The sequence below is a fragment of the Melanerpes formicivorus genome, unplaced genomic scaffold (assembly GCF_026170545.1).
Source record: "Melanerpes formicivorus ecotype bairdi unplaced genomic scaffold, bMelFor1.0.p_v2 SCAF_36, whole genome shotgun sequence".
In the NCBI taxonomy this organism is placed as follows: domain Eukaryota; kingdom Metazoa; phylum Chordata; class Aves; order Piciformes; family Picidae; genus Melanerpes; species Melanerpes formicivorus.
Genome location: NW_027142388.1, coordinates 954461 through 976780, shown reverse-complemented (window position 1 = coordinate 976780; position 22320 = coordinate 954461). Strand labels below are relative to the sequence as shown.

Below are 22320 nucleotides of genomic sequence, written 5' to 3'. Positions count from 1 at the left end.
CTCAGCTGGGCTCAGCCCTTGCCATAGACTCAGGGCTGAGAGAAAGCCACCCTGGCAGCTCCGCTAGCCCTCAGCTGGGCAGTACAGGCTTATGCCAAAGTAGCAGAGAGTCACAGGATGTTCTGGAGCTCCAGCTGACTTCTGTGGCACAGCATCAAGTGTTCCACAATGGTTTTCACTTTGGCTGTGGCTTGCTGGGTACCTTGACATGCAAATGCTAGCACCTCCACTATAGCTTGCTGCTGTCATTGTGTAACTGATGATCAGGAGCATTGTATCCACATAGCCTGGGGGGGATTACAGGATTTGCCCCTCTCAGTTTGTGGTTCAAGCACATGATAAAGAACAGCCCAGGGGATTGGTTCACACTGAAGTCCCTGCCCTGGCATCAGTTGCCCTGCTTCTTCTGGAGAGTGCTCTGGGCAGACTTGTGGTTACCATTTACCACCTACCTCCAGTCCCTCTTGATACCAGCCCTGCTCTGAGGTTCTGCTCTCTCCTGCTGGGTGACTTCCTCAGACCTGCTCAGTAGCTCAGCTGGAGTCATGTAGTGTAGTTCTCAGGGAGTCCTTATTACTAAATTGTCTTTTCTGGTCTTGATATGAATGCATCTATCTACTTTGAGTGACTAAATGGGGGAGTACCTTGATGCACACATGCGGAGCATCTCATGCAGATGATCCCTTCTGTGTGATCAACAGGTGCAGGATGTAAGCCTGCTGTCTCCAAGGAGGTTCCCTAGGAGCAGCTGTTGGTCTCTTCATTCACTCCCATTAAGCCTAAGCTAAGAGGAGCCTGAGTAATGTCCCAAGACAATGCTGCAGTGACCTTGGCCCCTGCTTTCCCTGTATGGGCACCATTAGCCATGCTCTCCAGGCTCGTGCCACAACCTGCTAAGTCAGCAACTGAAGGGCCGAGCTCCTCTGCAGCTTGGACCCCCTCCTCCCTGCACCAGGGCTGCTGCTTTCAGCCAGGGTAGCTGTTAACTGTTAGCTTTGGCTTCTGCTAGCCTCTGCACTCCCAGTACCAGGTCCCCTCACTGCAGTGAGTGAGCAAAGCTCAGACTGGCTTTGTGTGGTTAAACAGAAGTAACAATTTACATTTAACTTAGGACATCCTCATGTGAACATTAATGTAAAAAAGATGTCTTTAGTTTCTGATTTCACCCCCACACAGGGTATGTAAAGACTGGTGAGCTTTTTTGGCATTCTTCTACCAATGTTTGATACAATTTCTGTGCATTTTATTGTTTTAATGCAGTTTTCCTTATTCCTCACCCCCCCCCCAGGAAGGGATGCCAACAGTACTGGCTGGTAACTGCCAACTGAGATGGCAGCATCCACTCAGGACTCTGTAGTTTCTGCAGGACATCTCTTTCTAATTCAAAGGCTTTGCAGGTTGTGGGCCTCCTGCAAAACTTCTGTCATTCTTTGGCGTTGTGATTTCTGTTACCTGAAGTAAGATGGGAAAGTGACCACTGTTGTTGTTTGTGTCCAGTCTGGTCTGCAAGTATACAGCACCTGCTGAAGGCTGGAGCAGGGGTGAGGACCCCAACCACTAAGTTTAGACAAAGAACAGCAGTATTTGTCAAGGGGAACTCTAAGGAGAAGGAAACATAGAAACAAACTTTATTGTGGGGTTTCAGGGGTTTCTTCTGCACCCAGGCGTCCTCTTGCTCCTGCCTGCCTTAAAGACCCTCAGCTACAGGGGCTTTTGAAACAACCTGTCTTGAGACCTGTGAGCTCTGAAGTCCAGGAGCCCAGACATGAACATCTGATGGTGTGTTAGGACCTCTCTGAATGCTACAACTGGATGCCAATTATGGAAACCTTGCAAATGATGAGAAAGAGGTAAATATTCTCTGTGACTCTGTCCTGAGGGGCTAAGGGGAAATGAAGAATTGTCTGTTGGTCAGAATTGTCCATTTCAAGCTGCAGGAGGCTGGACAAGTAAGCAAAGGGGAGGTCAGTTTCTACACTTTCTACAGCTTTCCCTGTAACCTGCCAGACTGTGCTAGTGAATGGCTCAGCACCCATGGAGTGCTTCAGGTTCCTCAGTGCAGGAAAAACCATCAAGCTCATTGGTGTCTCCTAAATGCTGGAAATTGAACTCCTGGGAAGCAGGAAGGAGCCTCCTGCTGCACATTAGACACCACTCCTCCTTATACCCTGGCACCCAGCACTGCAGACTTTTGGAGTCTCAGTTAACCTGAATCTGAAGTGTACCAAACATTAAGGACTGGCCTGGGTGCAGAGCTAGCAGGCACGGTATGCTAACAGGTTTAAATCACTGTCTGTCTCTCTCACCACAGTTCCCTTCCTGGCTGGGAAACAAGCTTGTGTCCTTCTAACCCATCATTTCCTCCTGCACTTAACTGCTCCTACCATCAGGGTAGGGATGAAAGCCGAGAGCAGGAGCAGCTCTGGTGTAAATGAAGGAGCTAACCACTAGGTGGTAGTGAAGAGAACAGTGTCCCAGCGCACAGCTCCGCTCTTTCTACCGAGGAGAATTCCACAGGGATCTCCTAAACAATAACCTAGCCTGGCTCTGAGTCAAAACTCGATGTTTTTTGTCTTCCCTTTGTGTACCTGTTGATGCTGTTTGTTCTTCCCAAACCAGACAGCGCTGTCATGTCCTTAGCTGAAAGGTGAAGTGCCTACATGGAGCTGCCCTGGTTCTCTGTGCACCTCCATCACAGCAGAATCAAGATGTGGTTGGCTGAATGTCATCTCGTGCCATTTAAGCACTTTGGAGGTGAGAACTCTCTCTAGCAAGCACTTTCAAGTTGATTTTTCTCCACCTTGTTTGCTTCTGGGAGCTCCCCTGGTTTTGAAATAGCTTGACAGGTCTAAGTCATGTATCAGTCTGCAGCAAAGGCTCCAGACAGGGCAGGCAGTTTGGAAGGACTGTGTAACGCTAGTGTGGACTGCCACTGGAATTCAGAGTAAAGCTTTCTTGTATGTCCAGAGAAAGACAAAAGAGATGCTGAGAGAATTACCTGGGGAATACCAGGAATGCTCCAGCTTGCCATAAAAGCAGGCACTGGCTCTGTAAGGAAGAACAAACTTCTCCTGTGAATTCATCCCACTGCTGAGACAGAGCAATCCCACAGAAGCATTTGGCAGTCTAGTTACAAAGCTGAGATGCTGAAAGAGATTACAGTTTAATTGCTCATCAACTATAAATCATTTGTGCCAAATTAATGTGCTGGCAGTTTTGCAAGACTGAGGACTGGAAGCAATTTCAGTAAGGACATGGAGCAGGGATATTGTTTCATAGATACCAGTATCAATTTTACACCCTGTTCTCAGGGAGAATTAAGCAGAGCCCTTCAGTACCAAACCAAGGCTGAAGCACTGACTTATCCTGACTCCAGAGGATGGAGAGGGGTTTTTGGCTCTTGCTTTCACTTTGCCATAACCACTGACAAGGGTTAACAGGCAGCCCAGAGACAGTGGGGTTGCACCACAGCAGTGGGGATTCCAACTGATCTGCTTTCTAATGATCACTGTAGATACACAAGGAACATCTCCACTGTGCAAGCTCTGCCCAGAGCCTGAGCCTGTTTGTAACAGGGGGGTGTTGGAACAGCAGGATTCCCACCCAAACTTCTCACCTAGGCTGTGTACACCACAGCTCCACAAGCTGAGTGACTCATTCCTCTCTCCTTGCATCACAAGCCCTTCCTGAGATGGGCACAAGTTCTGTGTTGGAGGACAAAGAGCTGTAGGGGCAAGGAGAGGAGAAAGCCTTTCAAGGCAGCCTCAGCCTGAGCTGGATGAGAAATGTGGGAATTACCACTTAAGCCCAGCAGCAGAACAAGCTGCCATGGCTGACCCCAGCAGGGATCCCAGCAAGCTAGTCATGGTGCTTAGAGTATTTCTACCTAGGAGCTGATAAGTCTGATTCTAAATCAGATCTTAGTAAGAGGGTAGAGTGCTGATTGTGTCAACAGCTCTAAGGTCATTCCTGCCCCCAAGGCCAAAAAAGGGCTGTGAAAGGCACAGAGGATTTGGATGCTGAGGTGTGATAGAACCCTGTATCACCTGTTTTTGATGCACAGGGGCATACAGGGGGAGAGCCCTTCAAAGTCCAGCACCACCCCACTAAAATCTGTTTAACTGGAGCACAGAACCCCAGGAGTTCCCCTGGATTCCAGCACCAAGCCAGGCTGTGCTGCACATGCAGCTGCCTTCTACACTGCCCCAGAACTTCAGATGGCTGCACTGTGCTGCAGCTTCCTCTCTGTTGAAGGAACTGATTTGGCAGAGGTGGAATGAGCCACCCAAGATTACACAGGCAACCACTAACAGACCTGAGAAGAACTCACACCTCACCACACTTGCATTTAAGAGAATAACTGAGATGGACAAGATAGAAACTGTTTATTCAATCCACTAATAAAGTAGGGTGGGCTCCAAAAGCCCTTTTAGAGGCATCTGGCACCTCTGTAGATGCAATGGGAAGGTCCCTGTGTCCCAATAACTTTTGGAGAATTAGCAGAATGATAGGAAGGCAAAGAACTCTTTTCCAGACCTTTGGGGGGTTTGTTTGTTTTAATAAATATCTATTTTTACCAGCCCTGAGCATTGTTCTTCTGTTTAATGCAGTTACATCACTTCCAACTGTGGGTTCAAACTGGCTCTCACACCAAAGGAACAATGAAGGAGGCTGCACAGCTGGGCTGCAACAATTGCTGTGAACCCCCAAAGCACACACTGCTGCCAGTGAGGAAAGAGCAGGGCAGGGCTACTCAAGGGAGCAGACCCAAGGCAGGGCACTGGTTCTGCAATTGGGGCAAACACAACCAAGGATCTACCAGCAAAGAAACCAGTGAGGAGTGTCACTGTGCCAGTGTCACTAGGCCAGTTCCTCTGCCTGGGGCTTGCTGTTTCAATAGAGGGCTGGTGAGAATGTGAAGAATAGGAGTTTGGTTTGGTCAGAGTATCTTGGCTGTTCCCTTTTCCCTTATAGAGTAGTTGGAGCATGTGACCCTGTTCTTTCACTGGCTTTTAGAAGACCCCAAAGATGCAGCACTGTCCAGAAACACACTGTGCATGCCAGCTGAGCCCTCCAGCTTCTGACACACCTCACCTGAGCTCTGCATTTGCCACCTACCTCTGCTACAGAAGCAAGCCCACCACAGCAGGGCAGTCATAGAATCTTTAAGGCTGGAGAAGACCTTTCAGATCATCAATTCCAACCATAACCCAACTACCATGACCACTAAACTATATCCTGAAGCACCACATCTACAGCTTCTTGAATGCCTCCAGGGATGGCTACTCTACCACCTCCCTGGGCAGCCTGTGCCAACCCCTCACCACTCAGTAAATAATTTTTTCCTAATGTCCAACCTAACCCTCCCCTGGCACAACTCAAACCTATTTCCTCTCATCCTATCGCTGGTTGCTTGGAGGAAGTGACCAACACCAGCCTCACTCTAACCTCCTTTCAGGGAGCTGTAGAGAGCAAGAAGATCTCCCCTCAGCCTCCTCCAGATTAACCACCCCATCTCCCTCAGCTGCTGCTCTTATGGTGCCCTCCAAACCTCTCCCCAGCCTCACTGCTCTGCTCTGGCACCCTCCACCACCTCAGTGTCTTTCCTATCCTGTGGTGCCCAGAACTGAACCCAGTGCTCAAGCTGTGGCCTCACCAGGGCTGAGTACAGGGGCACCATTGCTGCCCTACTCCTGTGGCCACACTGGTTTTAGTGCAGGCCCAGGATGCTGGTGGCTTTGGCCACTCAGGCACACTGCTGGCTCATGTTCAGTCATCCATCAGCACCCCCAGACCCTTTTCCACCAGGCTGCTTTCCAGCCACTCTGCCCCAAGCCTGCAGAGTTGCCTGGGGCTGCTGTGACTGAAGTGCAGGACCCAGCACTCGGCCTTGTTAAACCTCACTGCACTGACCTCAGCCCATGGTGTTAACCTGTCCAGGACTCTCTGCAGAGCCCTCCTACCCTAGAACAGATCCACAGTGACACTCAGCTTGGTGTTGTCTGATAGTGCCCTCGATCCTCTCATCCAAATAGTTAATCAAGATATGAAACAGGCCTGGCTCCAATACCAAGCCCCGGGCACACCGCCTGTGACCGGCCCCCAGCTGGCTCGAAGCCTGATGACCACAACTCTCCGGGGTCATCCAGCCTGTTCTGGATCTAGCCATGAGTCCACCTGGCTGTGCCATGGGCCACAAGGAGTTCCCCAGATGTCTCTTTCAGCCCTTTTTGTAGATGGGTGTCAGGCTGGAAAGCCTCCAGCCGCCTGCATCTCCCCTGTTAGGCAGAGGTGGGAGCGGTTTCACTGATCCCCTCCTTACCTCACCAAAAAGAGAGAATTCTGACATTTCCTGGGCACTAAGCCCACGCTGACCTCTGACCACCACCTCACCCACCAGTCCTTCCCCGTTTGCAAACAGTAGGTCCAGCGAGGCACCTCTCCTGTGTCAGGCAGTTCTCTTCCACACCGGGAACCTCTTAGATTGCTTCCTCTCTGCCGAGTTGTGTTTCTAGCGGCTGTCCGGTAAATAAATTAAAGACCCCAGGAGGACAAGGGCTGGCGATTTGGAGACTCGGGGTCAGGCACTGTGCGAGACGGCAGAGGCCGGCAGCGCTGCGGGAGGAGCAGGAAAAGCAGCCGGGCTTCCCCAGCAGCCCCGCTCGCTCTCCCCGGCACCCCACCAGCCCCTGCTCGGCCTCTCCAGGCCGGCCGTGTCCGCAGCACCGGACGCTTCACTCCTGCGGGTTACTTAATACCCAAGTGCCTCCGACCAGGCGGGCAGCGGCGGGTCAAGCCCCGGCCGTGCCTGCCCCGCTGCCCCATTCGGCGCTTCCCCGGATCGGGCGGGCCGTGGGAAAGTGGGCGACAGTCCGGGACTCGCCGAGTCCCCCTGCAGCTCAGCGAAGTCTGCAGGCCCAAAGCCCACGCACATAAAGGGCTCTGGCGCTCCCTCCTGCAGGCGCAACGCTGCGAGGGGCGGCAGGGGTGCCGCCCGCGGCGCTAGGGCTGAACCGCGGCGCCAGGCGCGGCCGGGCTCCACAACCCACACCCTCCGCCGCCGCCTTCCCCGGCCACAGCGCCTGCGCGCCGGCGGCGGCGGCACGTGAGGGTGTTGTGGGCACGTGACCCCGGGGCCGCCCGGCCCCGCCCCCGCCCCGGTCCCGCCCCCTCCGTGCGCGAGCGCGGGGACGCGGCGCGGCCTGCCCTGGCCGCCCGGTGCCCGCCGCCTGCCCGCCCTCGCCCCGCCCCTCGCCGCTGCCGCCTCGCCGGCCATGAGGCCTAGCTGCCGCCGGCGCCCCAGCGCGGCCTTGCGTTGCGATTGCTGAGCCTCCGCCCTTCCCGCCACCACCATCGCCCTCTTCGCCATCCCCTCCCCGCCCGGGCGGGGACCCCCCCTTCGTTCCCCTCCCTCCCCTCCCTCCTCACAGCCGTCGCCATGTTGGGCCGGGAGCCGCAGCGGGGCCGCCACTGAGCCCCGGAGCCTGCGAGGCGGAGGAGGAGGTGGCGGAGGAGGAGGAGGTGGAGGAGGAGCCCGGGGCCTGGCCGCCCCGCACAGCCCAGCCGGCCGGCCGCCCAGCCGCAGCCATGGCGGAACAGACCTACTCCTGGTGAGCCGTGGGGCCGAGGCCGGGCGCCGGCGCTGCGGGCCGCGGGGGTTGGCGGCGAAGGGGGTGGGGAGCGGCCCCAGTGAGGGCCGAGCCGAGTCGGCCGCAGGGGGTGTTCCGAGCCGGCCTCCTTCCGGCCGGCCCGAGGACGAGGGCTCCCCGCCGCGGGGATGGGGTCCTGAGCGGGGACGGGGGCGCAGGTGCGGGCGGTGTGCGGGGAGACGGTGCCGCGCCTCTTGTCGCGGGACTGCCGGTGGCGGGCTGCGGTGGGGGCTGGGGCATAAAGGGAGCTGCCGGCCGAGGGGCTGGGGCCTGAGGTTTAAGCGCCGCTGAGTAGGAGGGATTAGGGGGGAGGAGGGACGTCGTGCGAGCCGGGGCATCGGGCAGCTGGGCTGTGAGGATCCCCCTCCTGCTGACATCTGAGGAGTGGCAGAGGATCGCGGTGCGCATTAGTGTGGCTGTCATCCTTCCCTGTCCCGAAGGGCTCCCTAGGTGAGCTGGATCTCCGCATGGCTCGGGCAGGTACGCCGGAGTCGGGCCGGTTCCTGCTCTCACGTTTGTGGGCTGCAGGTAATCTCTGCCTAAGACGGGGATTTCTGCCGGTACAGGCTGGTGGGCAGTGGCATGTGTGTGTGTTTTCACCTGGTGACAATAGACTTGTTCTGCGTACAGGAAATAGAATGAGGAGGAAGAGACCAGTTCCTGTGGGAAGACATGGAGTGTAGCAAATGAGAGGGCATTTTTTTCTGTGTCCTGACACTGTGTCTGGCCTAGCGGGCAGTGGATCAAAGAGACAGGGGTTGCTTTCTCCATATAATTCTGGAGCTTTTCTATTGTCACGTTTCACAACCAAAACGCCTCACATAATTTACCTGTGCACCAGCTCCGTTGACCTGACCACGGCAGTGGTTTCATTGTGATACTCTGCCTCCATTTGAAACCCTTTCCAGCGCTTTAGAACAGAGTTGTTTCTTGGATGTTTCGAAAGAAGTTACAATGTCCTCCTTTTTTTGTAAAGGGGTTAAGTCTCAGCTTTTGACCTTGGTGCATTTGCTGAATGTGGAGAAGGGATTGAATATGCAAGGAGCATTCCAACTCTGAATGGCTCTGGAGCTCTTTCCCATTACTTTTTCAGAACTTGAAGCCCAGGAGACTTCTGCTCTGCCACATGTTGGGACGCTGGCAGTCCCTTCACCAATCTCAGTCACTCCTTTGTCAAGACCCAGTGTGCATGTCAGCCCTTTTGGCTTTCTCACCTTCTTATTTTGTTCCATGAGCTCAGCGTGGGCAGCAGTCTGCTCTGCTTTAAAACAACAGCGAGAAAAGAGAACTTCGTTGACTTGAAGGGTTAACTCCATGTTATTGTTACAATGAGTGAATGTTGGGACAGGTTGAGGCAGCTTAATGTATGTCTGTGAGATGTGTCTGGTGAAATACTGTCTTGGTGTGTTTGACTGCAGAAAGAAGTGAGGAGTCTGTAAACTGCTCTGAGATGTGTCAGCTTGCTTTGCAAAAGTCAATAAAATGCCAATTTACATAATTTTGGTCTTTAACTCCAGTGACTCCAACAGAGAGCTACCAGGATGATTGAGGGACTGGAGCATGTGCTCTATGAGGAGAGGCTGAGAGCCCTGGGGCTTTTTAGTCTGGAGAAGACTGAAGGAGATTTAATAAATGTTTGTAAATATCTGAGGGCTGGGGGTCAAGAGGGAGAGGACAGAGTCTGCTCATTTGCACAAGGGGCAATGGTTATAAACTCCAGCACAGGAGGTTCCCCCTCAGCATGAGGGAGAACTTCACTGTGAGGGTTACAGAGCACTGGAACAGGCTGCCCAGAGAGGTTGTGGAGTCTCCTTCTCTGGGGACTTTCCATCCCCATCTGGATTCATTCCTGTATGGTGGAATATCCTGTGGTGGATTCTGTGGCCCTGCTCTGGCAGGGGGGGGTTGGACTCGGAACTCCCCTCCTCTTTTGTGGATGAGAGCCTTTTCCATAGCAGTATATTCCGCAGTCTGAAGGGAAGGTTTGGAGCACAGGCTGGGAGATGGATTGATTCTCTTTAAGGCCCTGTGTGTTAGGGAAGTAAACTTGGGATTTAAGTTGCTCTTGATGAGTGCTTGCTAGCCTGTATCATGTGGTGATTCTTCCTTGTGATGTTGGGTTTATCCCAGGACAAGGGTCCGAGGCTGATGTCACAGAAGGCTGTAGGTGGTGTCTCTGTTCACTAAGGTGTCCTGAGGCATCTCTCACCTTGCGTGATCGGCACTGTCTGGAGCTGTGCAAAGAGCAAAGATCCTGACCTGGGAGAAGGAGTCCTGCTCTGTAATTTGTGCCCTCCTCTCAGGATCCGTGTTGGGTTACTTGCACTTCTAGCAACAATCTTGCATTTGATTATTTTTAATTATGGTAATGCAGCCCAGCATGAAGTTGGCTGGTGCTTTAGTGCTTTTTAGGACAAACACAGCTTGTCAGCTGAGGGAGGGCTCTTGTGAGCAGAAGGCTGTGCAGAGTTGCTTCCAGGGATCCTGGAAGCTGGCAGATCGCACCCTGGCCTTTGCTGGACTCCCATCCTTTTCCTGTGTTGCAAAAGCTGCTTTCACAGGAGTGCTTTCCCTGTTGCTTGCTGTGGGGTCTAGCTGCTGTGCAGATCCCTTCTGTCACATCTGAAAATGCAGAACTGAGAGTTAAGAGAAGTCCTTTCAGACCCCTGTCTTTGTGTGGCCGGGAGCTGGCTGCTGGCTGCAGTAGTGCTGCCTCCTGTCCGGCAGCATACGGCTCCATTCTGCTGCTTCTTGTGCACAGCTAGCAGCACACATCCTACAGTTCCTGGAGCTTCACAAGATAAGATCAAGGTTTGAAAAAGTCTACTAGCAAACTGTGACTACTGGACATGAGTATTGGCAAACAGACAAAAGAGAGCTCTCAGTGTGCACTTGCAGCCTGCAAAGCCAATCAGATCCTGGGCTGCATCAGGAGAAGTGTGGCCAGCAGGTCGAGGGAGGTGATCCTCCCCCTCTACTCAGCCCTGGTGAGACCCCATCTGGAGTACTGTGTCCAGTTCTGGAGCCCCTATTACAAGAGGGATGTGGAGGTGCTGGAAGGTGTCCAGAGAAGGGCCACAAGGATGATCAGAGGGCTGGAGCACCTCTCCTATGAGGACAGACCGAAGGAGTTGGGGCTGTTCAGTCTGCAGAAGAGAAGGCTCCGAGATATCTGAAGGGGGCCTACAGGAAGGCTGGGGAAGGACTTCTCAGGATCTGAGGTAGTGATAGGACTAGGGGGAATGGAATGAAGCTGGAGGTGGGGAGATTCAGGCGAGATGTGAGGAGGAGGTTCTTCACCATGAGAGTGGTGAAACCCTGGAATGGGTTGTCCAGGGAGGTGGTTGAGGCCCCATCCCTGGAGGTGTTTAAGCCCAGGCTGGATGAGGCTCTGTCCAGCCTGATGTAGTGTGGGGTGTCCCTGCCCATGGCAGGGGGGTTGGAACTAGATGATCCTTGTGGTCCCTTCCAACCTTGAATGATACTATGAGATTGCTGGACATCTCTGTTGAGGGGTGAGTTTGATGAGCTCAGAACTGATTCTCTTTCTGCTGTGTTTACTGCTTTGTAACATAAACCTGACATTTTAAAGTAGGTTGATCCTTTTTGCAACCAAATGAAATTGGTTGCAGTTACTTTGGTTGCAATTACTTGCCTCTGTTAAGATGTTGTAATAAGGAGGTACGAGAAGGTGGTACTTGCACTTCTTCCCCATCCCTTTCATAACTTTAGGTGCATGAGTTGTCTTTTGTCACTGTTCTTGTGAGTTATTTCTTGCAGCAGCTCTTGGTTGATTTATTTTTTCTTTAGTAATGCTCACACCTCTACCCATCTGTACTTGGATTTAGCTCTTTTAAATGTCTTCAGTACCCTTGCTGACCCAGTATTTCAGACATGGGAGTGTTATCCCTGAAAGGAGGCTCTGCTGAGAGTTTTGATGGTGAAATTGCATCCTGGAAGAGCTGATTGCAGGGTGAAATGTTGGAGAAGTACCAGGTGGAAATGCTCTGTCAGAGGATATTCACTTTTTATTCAGACACCCCCTTTTGAAAATGCTTGTTGGTGGTGAGTGTAGAAACTCTCTTTGCCAGGTACCTGCAATAGCAGAGGGAAGTTGTGGGAGCTCAGCGTGCTGCTGCTGTTACTCAACTCCACAAGCCTCAGTGGAGCACAACTGCTGCCTTGCAAGCTTGCTTCTCGTGTTCTAGATTAAAAGAGAGCTGAAATTAATTTCCTGTGAGTGGGAATGGATTGGGAGACCAAGGAGATGGTGGAATACCCCTTTTCCCTGTGCTTCCTGTCTGTATTCCAGCAAGGAAACAGGACTGGGTCGTGACAAAAGTTCCTGCTACAACAGAGGAGGGAATAAGTACAGGAAGAGCTTTTGTCCCTCACCAGTGTGTACATGTGTGGGTAGAAGCTTAGTAAAAGCCAAGGATTTCATCTTCAGGCCAGCAAGCTGTTGGAAGTATTGCACCAGATGAGTGTGGAAGCAGCAGGCCCTTCATGGAATCCTTCATTTCCAGCACCTCGTGTGCGGTGTTTTCGCTGGGCCCTGTCTGGAGGGCACAGCAGCCTGCCTGTCTTGTTTATCTTCGGTTAGTAGGTGGTTAGTGTTTTTCAAGGCCTGATGTAACACCCCCTCCCTTTTTACTGTTGCCCAGCCTCCCAATAGAGATTGCTTTGTTCTTTTTTTTTTTTCCCTTTGAATGCACAAAAGATTTTCACAGCTTCCCTCATATGTGAAGAGAGAAAGAGATTTCTGCTTCAAATCCACGCTTGATGTCTCCTTTCCCAGAGCACTGTGTAAGAGTAATGTGGACTGCAGTTTGTGTGTGTCCTGTCAGGGTGATGGTGAGGGGGCAGACTGGGAGGGCAAGGTGAGAACCAAAAAAAAGGAGATGTTGTATTGAGCCACTGATCTTCAAACCAACAGAACTCCCTCTGCCATGTTTTAATCAGGGGAATGATTGTTGTGTTAGCCCTCAACTCTTCGGAAAGGGAAATGGTGATTATATTTAGAAGCTTCTCTACGTAATGCCAGGGGCGTGGAAATGTCTGCTGATGTGCCCCAGTGATCAATAAAACACCAGGGCTTTGGAGTATTCTGCAGTGCCATCTTTGCTTCTGGGAGAGTTCAGGATGCCTGCTCTTTAAGGTCCAGGTTCAGAGGGCTGAGCATTCGCTTTCATTGCATTTAAGCATTTCACATGCTGCTGCCATGAATTCACATAGTCTCTTCCAGAGGACTGAGGCAGTGCTTCACAGTCTCAACTGGCTGGATTAGATGTGTATGCATGGGGGGAGGGAGTAAGAGGAGCTACAGCTTGTTGACAGAACTCATCAAGCACTAGTAAAATCCTTCTTGCATTCCAAATGTTTTCCTTCCCTTGCTCAGTTTAGGTTGAGACCTACCCTGACTAATTAAGGTGTTTGGGGGTTTACAAAACAAGCCACTCACCTGAAATGTTCAAGTATTGCACGTTGCAGAGGCCTGATTGCAGAGCACACAGATGACATTCTGTTGTGCACACTGTCTAAAATCTGCTGAGGGAGCAGGGGGCTGGCCTCTAACCTCACCTCTTTCAGCCTCCCTTCTTTCAGCCACATTCCATTTGGACCATTGTTAGAAGCCTTCTGAGGACAGAGGTGTCCTTGTAGGAGTGTCTGTGAGTGTCTGGCGTCAGGGAAGTGACTTGAACCTTAGTAAATAAGAGAATCTCAGATTGCACTGTGTATGTTTGTCTTTCAGTGCCAGTCTCCCTTCACTTCTTACCCTCCCTCTAGCTTTTGCTATCTCAGGCTGTCTGTCCTGTAGGCAGGGACTGTCTGCAGCACTGCACTGGGAGACAAATAAGGTAAAGAGCATGGGAACAGAGGAAGTTTGCAGTCACCTGGGTGTGCACATACCTCATGACTGATGAAGAGGCGAAGTGCAGTGCCCACCTCAACACAAAGGCTGTTTGCTAACACAGTAAGGATTCTCTAAGCAAAATGGTGAAGGGAAGAGCTTCCATCAGTGCTTGCTCAGTGCTGTCCTGCAGTACCTGTTTGAATGAAGCTTTCGGTCAGTTCTGCCTTCGGCTTTTTCAGGATGTCGTGGCAGCAGAGGTTAATGGTTCCTTGCTTCCTACCCAGTGATTAGAGAACTTGCCCAGGATGTAGAGCAGTTCCACCCCCAGGGTCTCTGACCTTGCATCTCACCTTCCAAGGGAAGTGCTCTCATCACCAAAGTGTGTGCTGTTGAGGAGCTGAGCTTTGTGTGTCCATTTCTGTCTGTTTCAGCTCCTACACAGCGCTGTCGATATTTGGAGGGCAGGAAGCAGGCATTGCCTCTCTGCCCCAAGGATCAAAATGCTAATTTGAGATTGGCAGGACTGAGCTCCACTTCCTGCCTTGATAAAGCTGCAGGTTGGGAGATGAAGAGGCTGCAGTCCATGGGGCAGTGCAGCCTGCTCTCCTACAGGTGAAACTTGGAGCGAACACAAGAAGGAGGTGACCTGAATAGAATTTGCTCTGCCATGGGTAAGTGAGCTGTTAGTGTGCACATCTGCCAGCATCACTGCCTTTTCTCGTGGGCCCTTCCAGCCAGATGGATTCTGTGGGTCTGTGATTCTGGTCTTGTTCTCACATCTCAGCTCTTTCTGTTCATTCTGTGGTAATGTGGTGTATCAGCCTCTCTGGCATATGTGCCACCATCTTCATTGCCCTTTGACATTTTATACTGACTTTGGGCATTGTAAGGTACTGTAAAAGTAAACAACTGATAGAAACTGTTTAGTCAGACAGTCTATTGTAATTCTGATGATATCTAGGTAAGGTTTCCAGGAAGAAGCCAGGCTGAAAATGATAGCAAAAAAATCATTGTGCACATTTTTGGTGCTCTATTGCTTTAGTGTAACTGGTTAAGATGAAAATTGGAAATGATTCCCCCAGCTCTGTGGGGTGAAACACAAGCTAGTGTGCTAGCTGGCCTGGATCCAGGCACTCAAACTGATTTTGAAAGGTGATGATTTAATAAGATTAATGGAGCATATGTGTCATTGCAGCACTTCCTGGTCTCTGTTCTCCCTCTTAAATTCTTCCAAGGATGCTAACGTTGATGATCTTTTCTCCTACATCTTTTACAAGTGGTGTCTGAGCTTGGAATACTCTGACCTGCCAGACCAGCTCCTGCTCTCATATGCCATCCCTACAGAAACTCAGGAAGTGTCTGTCCTCCAGGACCACTGTCAGGTTCTCCTGGCTGCTTGTCTAGCTGTTGTGCTGTCATCTTCGTGATTAGGTCCTGTTGAGTGTTTCTTTTCTGGATGAGCTCTAAGCCTCAGGCCCCAGATGTCCTTGGATAGCCTCTGTGTCTGTGTGTCACATTAAGTGGCATGGTACAGACAGAAGTGTTAGAAGGTCAGAATGTTCTGCTGATTTCTTGGAAAGGTGCTCTGTAACCAATAACTAATCAATTAAACCAGGGCATTTTTACTGTCCTACAACAGCAAGAAGTGAAAATAATGACTAGACTGGATGAGACTGTCCTGGCCTTGTGTGTGGACAGGTTTCAAGGATGGAGGGGCTTTTTATTAGGGTGTTCTGAAAATCATCGTGGCTGGTGTCCTGAAGTGGAGGAGAACACACAAAGAAATGACTCTTATGTTGCACAGTCTTGTGCTCAAGCTGCCTTGCTTCTTGCTGGGGTTGTCTGCAGAGAAGATGGAGAGATGTGATCACATCTTACTGTTTGTGTGGTAGCATTTTCCCTAACCAGTGGAATCCAAAAGGAAAATGATGGTGTTTGACTCTCACTTCTTATCTCTTTCCTTCTGAACCAGGATTTCCTTCTGTCTGTCAGGTTTGGATGTTCTCCCTTTACTTCCTGGAGCTAATTCCCAGGCTTTTGACTCCAAGGCTTTCCCACGCAGCACAGGCGTGCAGCTGAGCACTGTCAAAGGATTCTCCTCGAGTTTTACACCGTGGCCATGTTTCTGCAGGCGTCTCCACAGCACAGCTCGTGTGGGGGAAGCATGAAGAGACCCAGGGGGTTCCACCCTCTGTTCACACACATAGAGAGGCTGTAACTTCAGACAGGAGCTGGCAAAGTTACCTGCAGGAATAGGCTTCAGCCTCCATTATGCTTAAGTCCAGCTGCTAAGCGATGAGAGAAGCGCCGTGTGGTGTGAACTGCTGGCTGGGAAAGCTGAGCACCCTCAGTTCTTTGCTGTTATCCCTTAGTTCTGCATAGTCAGTGCTTTTCTGCTTACCACTTTCTGTCATAAAAACCCCAAATTTACTTCTTCATTCCTATGGACTCTGCTGTTGCTGCATAGAGGTATCTTTAAAAAGTCTTTTTGTTCATCTGCTAGCAGCCAGAAGTTAACTTGTAGTAAACTTGCAGTGAGATCTAATTTTAAACAGTTTGGCAGAAGATTACAGAGATCAGTAGAGATGTCAAGAGTTGACAGTGTCCCACAGAATAGCAGAAGTCTGGGAACTCTTTGCTTACACCATTCCCTTATGTCAGTAGTACCACAAATAGCAACTTCATGCCGGAGCAGCAAAGGCGCTGCACAGTGGTCTGAGCTTGTAGACGTGGTGCGTTTGTCTCTGCAGCAGTAGTGCACAGGCACTGTTGTAGGAGGGGCTTCCACCCAGGTGAAGCCAGTAGCAAGCATAGAACCTCAGGGTTTGTCTTGATTTCAGTAGTTGCTTGGATTAATAAATTCTGTTTACTCCACTGGAGCTGCTGTAGCTTGAGTAAGATCTGGCACTACAAAATGTTTGAGCTCTGCAGTGCTGTGATTAGCAGGGCAGAGGTGAACACAGCAGCTGGGACATGGCTCTGGTGTCTGTGGCACTCAGCAGCCTGCCATCCCTTCTGTTGGACAGCTAGACCCAATTTAAAACCTGTTTTACAGCTCTTTGGAAGCTGCTGCAGTTCAGCAGAGAGTTTGGTAGCGAGGACAGCTGTTGGTACAGGGACACTGGGCATCTGAGGCCAAAGCCCCGTGCTCTGTTGTTACACAAAGAACTGTTATTATTGGTATGATTTTTCCCCTCTCAAGGCTACAGTTGTGGTTTATCCCCCCACCATCTGTGTCAGACCCATTTGGCAAGATAAAATAGGTGTAGCATGACTTTGACCTATTTAGTCAGTGGGAAGTCCGTTCTCCAGGTGACTGTTAGCTAAAGGTGAGGTTGGTGACATAGCAGGAGGCAGAGCAAACAGAGCTGGCCTGTGTGGGTTTCTGTAGCCTGCATTGCAGGCTGGGGAGATGTGTCTGTGTCTGGCTCTCTGGCTTTGGTGGCCCAAGGTTGTTTTGGTCCTTTTTCACAGTTCAGGTTGAAGGCTGTTTGCTGGAGGAAAGATGATCTGCTCAGTGAACTGCTTCCCTGAGGTGGCTGACCCCATACCTTCACCTGAGTAGCTGCTTTGAGAAGCTACTGCAAAGGGCTGAAAGCTCTTGTGGGGAGTATTGTGGTCTCTGCAGGGTTTTGAAGATGAAGAGCAGCCTCTAATTAAGCTTCCTGTTGAAAATAGCACAGAGAGTGCCTTTTTTCTTTTTTTTCCCCTCAGAAAAAAGGGAAACTTTAAAGCTGAACAGTGAAGAGCTGAACCTTTTATTTTTTCCATTTTCTGCTAACTTGACTGCTTCTAAAGCAGATGCAGCTGTAAGCAGTTACAGATGGTACAGAACAGAGAGAACCATACTCCAATGCCTTACAAGCACCCCAGTGTTAGTTTTCCAAGCCAGTTATCTTTCTCTGTGGTTTTCTTTTTAATCTCTTTGCAGATGGAATGTTTAAAAAACAAAATAAAAAGGAAAGAAAAAGAGCTACCTTAAAGCTCATTCAAAGGAGGAAAAAAAGTCTGCTGGAAAACACAAACACTGCTCAGCAGGGTGCTTCACTGGAGGAAGGTCCATACGATTCCCAGAGCACCCTCTCTAGAGAAGCTTCCTGCTCCTTGTTGTCCTCACAAACAAAAGTTTGTGGATGCTTAGGCTAGAAATGGTTGAGAACAGCCTGGGTCTGCTCTGCTGCTGTCTGTGCTTTGCACCTGCAACTCAAAGTGCTCCCTGAAGCCTGGCGTTGGAGTGTGTTAATGCACAGGCCCTGCCTGCCCTGTCACAGGCCAGCTCCTCTCAGCTCTGTGCTGCGTTTAGCTGCGAATCGGACACCTTTCCTACTCTCAGGACAGGCTTTGAAAGTTTGCTTCTCTCTTCGTTGGAGGCAGCAAAACCAGGGTGCCTGTTTTGATGGGCTGTACTCTGTATTTCTGTGGCAGCTGAATCTCCTCTCTTCACTCTGTGCAGCCCTGACCAGCAGTGTTTGCTTCAGGATCCCAGCAGCCGTCCTCTGACAGCATTGATTGGTCTTGATCCAGCCGTGGCGTGCTGAGGGCTGCTGCAGGCTGCCTGGCCAGGCCCACTCCGTGCACCTTCAGCACGGGCACTGCAGGCTTTGCTGCTGATGGGGTGAACCCATTCTTGGGTGGAATTCTTATGGAAATACTGAGATGATGCTGTGCTGTGTGGGCAGGTGAGTTGAGCAGCAGCACCCCGAGCCGCTCAGCCTGTGTGGCCACGTCGCATCGATCGGCTCGGCGTGGGACAGGCCTGGCTCTTAAATGCTTTGATTAAACGATTAGTCCTCAGTTTTGCTTTTCCATCTGACTTCTGAATACGTTGCTAAAAAGGCTTTGGATTTCCAAACACATAATCAATGCAGTGCTGGCCTAAGTGTCAAAGGTATGCGGTGTGGTTGTGTTTTGATTTCTAAGTCAACAGTAGAGTCAATACAGATGAGATAACATCCTCTCTTCTGGCTGTAGTGATAAAAACAAACAGGCTTTTTTTCCCAGTAGAGAGACTCTGGCATTGTGATAGCTTTTAAAAAAAAAAAAGTACAATCAGGCATTCTGTGCATGTGTAACTTAAGTGTGGAGTTGCTGTGGAAGTTAAGGTTTGCAGTAAGAAAACACACTCTTTGGTGCCGGGGTGGAGAGATGCATTTTGTCTAGAAAGCAATGCAGAGCAGTGTCCTCCACGCCTGAGAGCACTTCAGAGCCTCTTTGGACATCAGTTCTTAGGAGAGTGTTCTTCCATCAGCTTGGCCAGCTGCATTTTCAATCTCTTGTGAACTGCAAAGTGATGACATCCAGTTGTTAAAGACTGAGACCTGAGCTCTGTGCTCTGATCTTTTCCTGAGACCTGTGCTAGAATTTGGTTCAAGTCATTCTTCCCAGCAGCGCCTGCACACGCACATGTGAAGGTCTGCTGGAGCAGCCCTTGTGCCATCGGTCATGCAGGGGATTTCTCTTCAGCAAGCTCACTCAGAAAAGTGGCCTTGGCTGGCTGACAGTGCCTAGGGTGAGGCTGGGTCGCACTGGAGAGGACAGGCTGTGTTGTCTTGGGTTAAAGACTCTCTCGTCTGGAGCCTTGCTCAGCTAACCCTGCTGCAGCTCTGGAGAGCACTGCTGTAGTTTCCTTTCCTAGTGGTAAAATGGGGACCTTTGGTATCCTTGATACTATGAATAGCCTGGAATTTACTGTTTGTGTTTTGACAATTGGGATTTAGTTATTTTTTTGTAATGGAATTTTTTCTGTGCTTTTGGGACACTTGCTGTTGAATGTCCTTATCCTGGCACTTCATAGGAAATGGACAGGCTTTGGATGAGCAGAACGCCAGAGCTCTGTGGCACTTTATTAGTAGGATCCTCTGGAAAGGCTGCAGTGCCACAGTCTGTTTGTTGAAGTGAGATAACAGAATCTCCTGACCCCTCTGGACACTGAATAATGCCCCAAATCATCTGGAAAGATCCAACTCATCCTCCAGCTCTGTGGCTTATTAATCCTTCTGCTGGCAATTTGTGCGAGAGAGAGGAGCAAAGGCAATCATTTGGAAGTGGTTGCAGGAATGATAGGAATTCATGATTCTCAGAGAGCTTGGTGCCTTTTTAGGGGACCCATGTCCCACACTTTTCCCCTGCAAGCTACTCAGCACTGTGAAATCAAGCTTTTGGGGTTTCTGAAGGTTGCAAACACCTGAGGACTGCAAACCACCCAGCGACTGGAAATTTACAGTGCTCTTGCTTTGCAAACAAAGGTTGCTTTGAGCAGCTGGTGTTTGATAACTAAAGGTGTCTTGGCTATATAAAGTGTTGAGCTATTTTGTCAGGGGAGGTTGTAGCCAGGAGGTTTTGTCAAGGGAGGTTGTAGGCAGGTGGGGGTTGGTCTCTTCTCCCAGGCAACCAGCACCAGAACAAGCGGACACGGTCTCAAGCTGCACCAGGGGAGGTTTAGGCTGGATGTTAGGGAGAAGTTCTTCACAGAAAGAGTGATTTGCCTTTGAATGAGCTGCCCAAGGAGGTGGTGGAGTCACCATCGCTAGAGGTGTTTAGGAAGAGACTGGCTGGGGTGCTTGGTGCCATGGTTTAGTTGATTAGATGGTGTTGGGTGAGAGGTTGGACTCGATTATCTCAAAGGTCTTTCCCAACATGGTCTGTGCTATTCTATATCAATGTTAAATTGCTGTTTTCTTGTTAGTGGGGGAGCTCCTCACTTCAATTTTTTAGCATACTTGTAACTAAGTTTGTTGTGCAGGTTGTGGTTGGTTGGGTTTTTAAATAAGATCCTGTATTGCTGAACTGCAGTGCACCCCAGCACCCCCATCTCTGATGCAAGGCAAGTGGGGAGCATAAGACCAAGTCATGATCAAAATCCTGCACAAGTCAGTAATCCCATTTTCAGTTTTCATCACAAAAGTAATTTTTTTCAACTCTTGTTATGATACAAGTGTGCCAGATGTGTACCAGCACTTGCTTTTGACCTTGCAGTCAGGGAGGTGGCTGACCTGTGCTGAGTTCCTCTGTTCCCCCAAGGAAAGAGCAGGTGAGTGTGAAGGTGTGCTGGGCCAGGCTCAGCACATGTTCTCTTTCTGCTGCCATGCCATTAGCTGTGTGGCTCCCCATTTCTCTTACATTGTTGCTCTGTTTGTGATCAGCCTCAAAACCTCCTTGCTACCTTGCCAGGCTGTGTCTTTCCCATTGGGAAGTTAGAAATGCTCTCTTAAGTAGCAAAGGCGGAAAGAGCAGCTCAGGAGCCCTTTCTGTGATTGTGCTGGCCAGGGCTGTCAGCTGTGGTGCTGAGAGCAGCTCAGGAGCCCTTTCTGTGACTGCTGGTCAGGGCTGTCAGCTGTGGTGCTTGGACAGGAGCACACTGCATTGGGTTAGGAACTGGCTGGAGGCTGAGCCCAAAGAGTGGTGGTGAATGGTGCCACAGCCAGCTGGTGGCCAGGCACTAGTGGTGTGCCCCAGGGATCAGTGCTGGGCCCCATGCTCTTTAACATCTTGATTGATGATCTGGATGAGGGCATTGAGTCCATCATCAGCAAATTTGCTGATGACAGCAAGCTGGGGGCAGGAGTTGATATGCTGGAGGGTAGAGAGGCTCTGCAGAGGGACCCTGGCAGGCTGGACAGGGCATGAGATTGAACACATCCAAGTGCCAGGTTCTACACATTGGCCACAACAACCCCAGGCAAAGCTACAGGCTGGGGTCAGAGTGGCTGAGAGCAGCCAGGGAGAGAGGGACCTGGGGGTACTGGTCAATGGTAGGCTGAACATGAGCCTGCAGTGTGCCCAGGCAGCGAAGAGGGCCAATAGCATCCTGGCCTGCATCAAGAACAGTGTGGCCAGCAGGAGCAGGGAGGTCATTCTGCCCCTGTACACTGCACTGGTTAGGCCACACCTCGAGTCCTGTGTCCAGTTCTGGGCTCCTCAGTTTCGGAAGGAGGTTGACTTGCTGGAACGAGTCCAGAGAAGGGCAACAAAGTTGGTGAGGGGCTTGGAACACAGCCCTATGAGGAGAGGCTGAGGGAGCTGGGGCTGCTTAGCCTGGAGAGGAGGAGACTCAGGGGTGACCTTATTGCTCTCTACAACTACCTGCAGGGAGGTTGTAGACAGGCTGATGATGGTCTCTTCTCCCAGGCAGCCAGTACCAGAACAAGAGGACACAGTCTCAGGCTGTGCCAGGGGAGGTTTAGGTTGGATGTTAGGAAAAAGTTCTATACAGAGAGAGTGATTGCCCATTGGAATGGGCTGCCTGGGGAGGTGGTGGAGTCACCATCATTGGAGGTGTTCCAGAGGAGACTTGATGGGGTGCTTGGTGCCATGGGTTAGTTGTTTAGGTGGGTTGGACTGGTTGATGGGTTGGACACGATGATCTTGAAGGTCTCTTCCAACCTGGTCTATTCTATATCTATTCCATGACTTGGACAGAGCTTGAAGTCTGTGATCTCAGCAGAGTTCAGTGGCAAGGTAATGGACTCCCTGCGTTACTTATAAATAAGCCACTGTGTTCTGTCCCAACTACAAATTTCACACTAAGACATATTCCTTCTTTTGAGCCTAGTTGGGAGGCAGTGTGTGCTCCTGTGGGTCTGTTCAGTGTGAGGTGCAGCCATTTGCCTGGCATCTGTCTAGAGAGCAGCTTTGCTCTGCAGGCACACAGTGAAAGTGTTCCTGTGGCATCACCGTGGGACTCCTTCCTGTGAAGTGCTCGTCTCTCAGAAGACACAAGCAGTGTCACAGGGCAGTGGCATTAGCAAAAGAAATCCCAGCTTTGACTGTTACAGGACTCTCCTGAAGAAGAAATTCCATGTAACAAGTCACTGAACT

At 50.8% G+C, this 22320-nt stretch overlaps 1 protein-coding gene across 1 annotated transcript in view; it reads left to right on the top strand.

Moving 5' to 3' along the window:
- The first annotated feature begins 7250 nt into the window (after nt 1–7250).
- SPPL3 (signal peptide peptidase like 3) overlaps nt 7251–22320 on the top strand; it is a 63996-nt gene continuing 48926 nt past the window's right edge. The window contains exon 1 of the mRNA XM_068157176.1: nt 7251–7610. Within this exon, the coding sequence (XP_068013277.1) occupies nt 7588–7610 (23 nt within the window). The 5' untranslated portion in view covers nt 7251–7587. The remainder of the gene's footprint in view (nt 7611–22320) is intronic.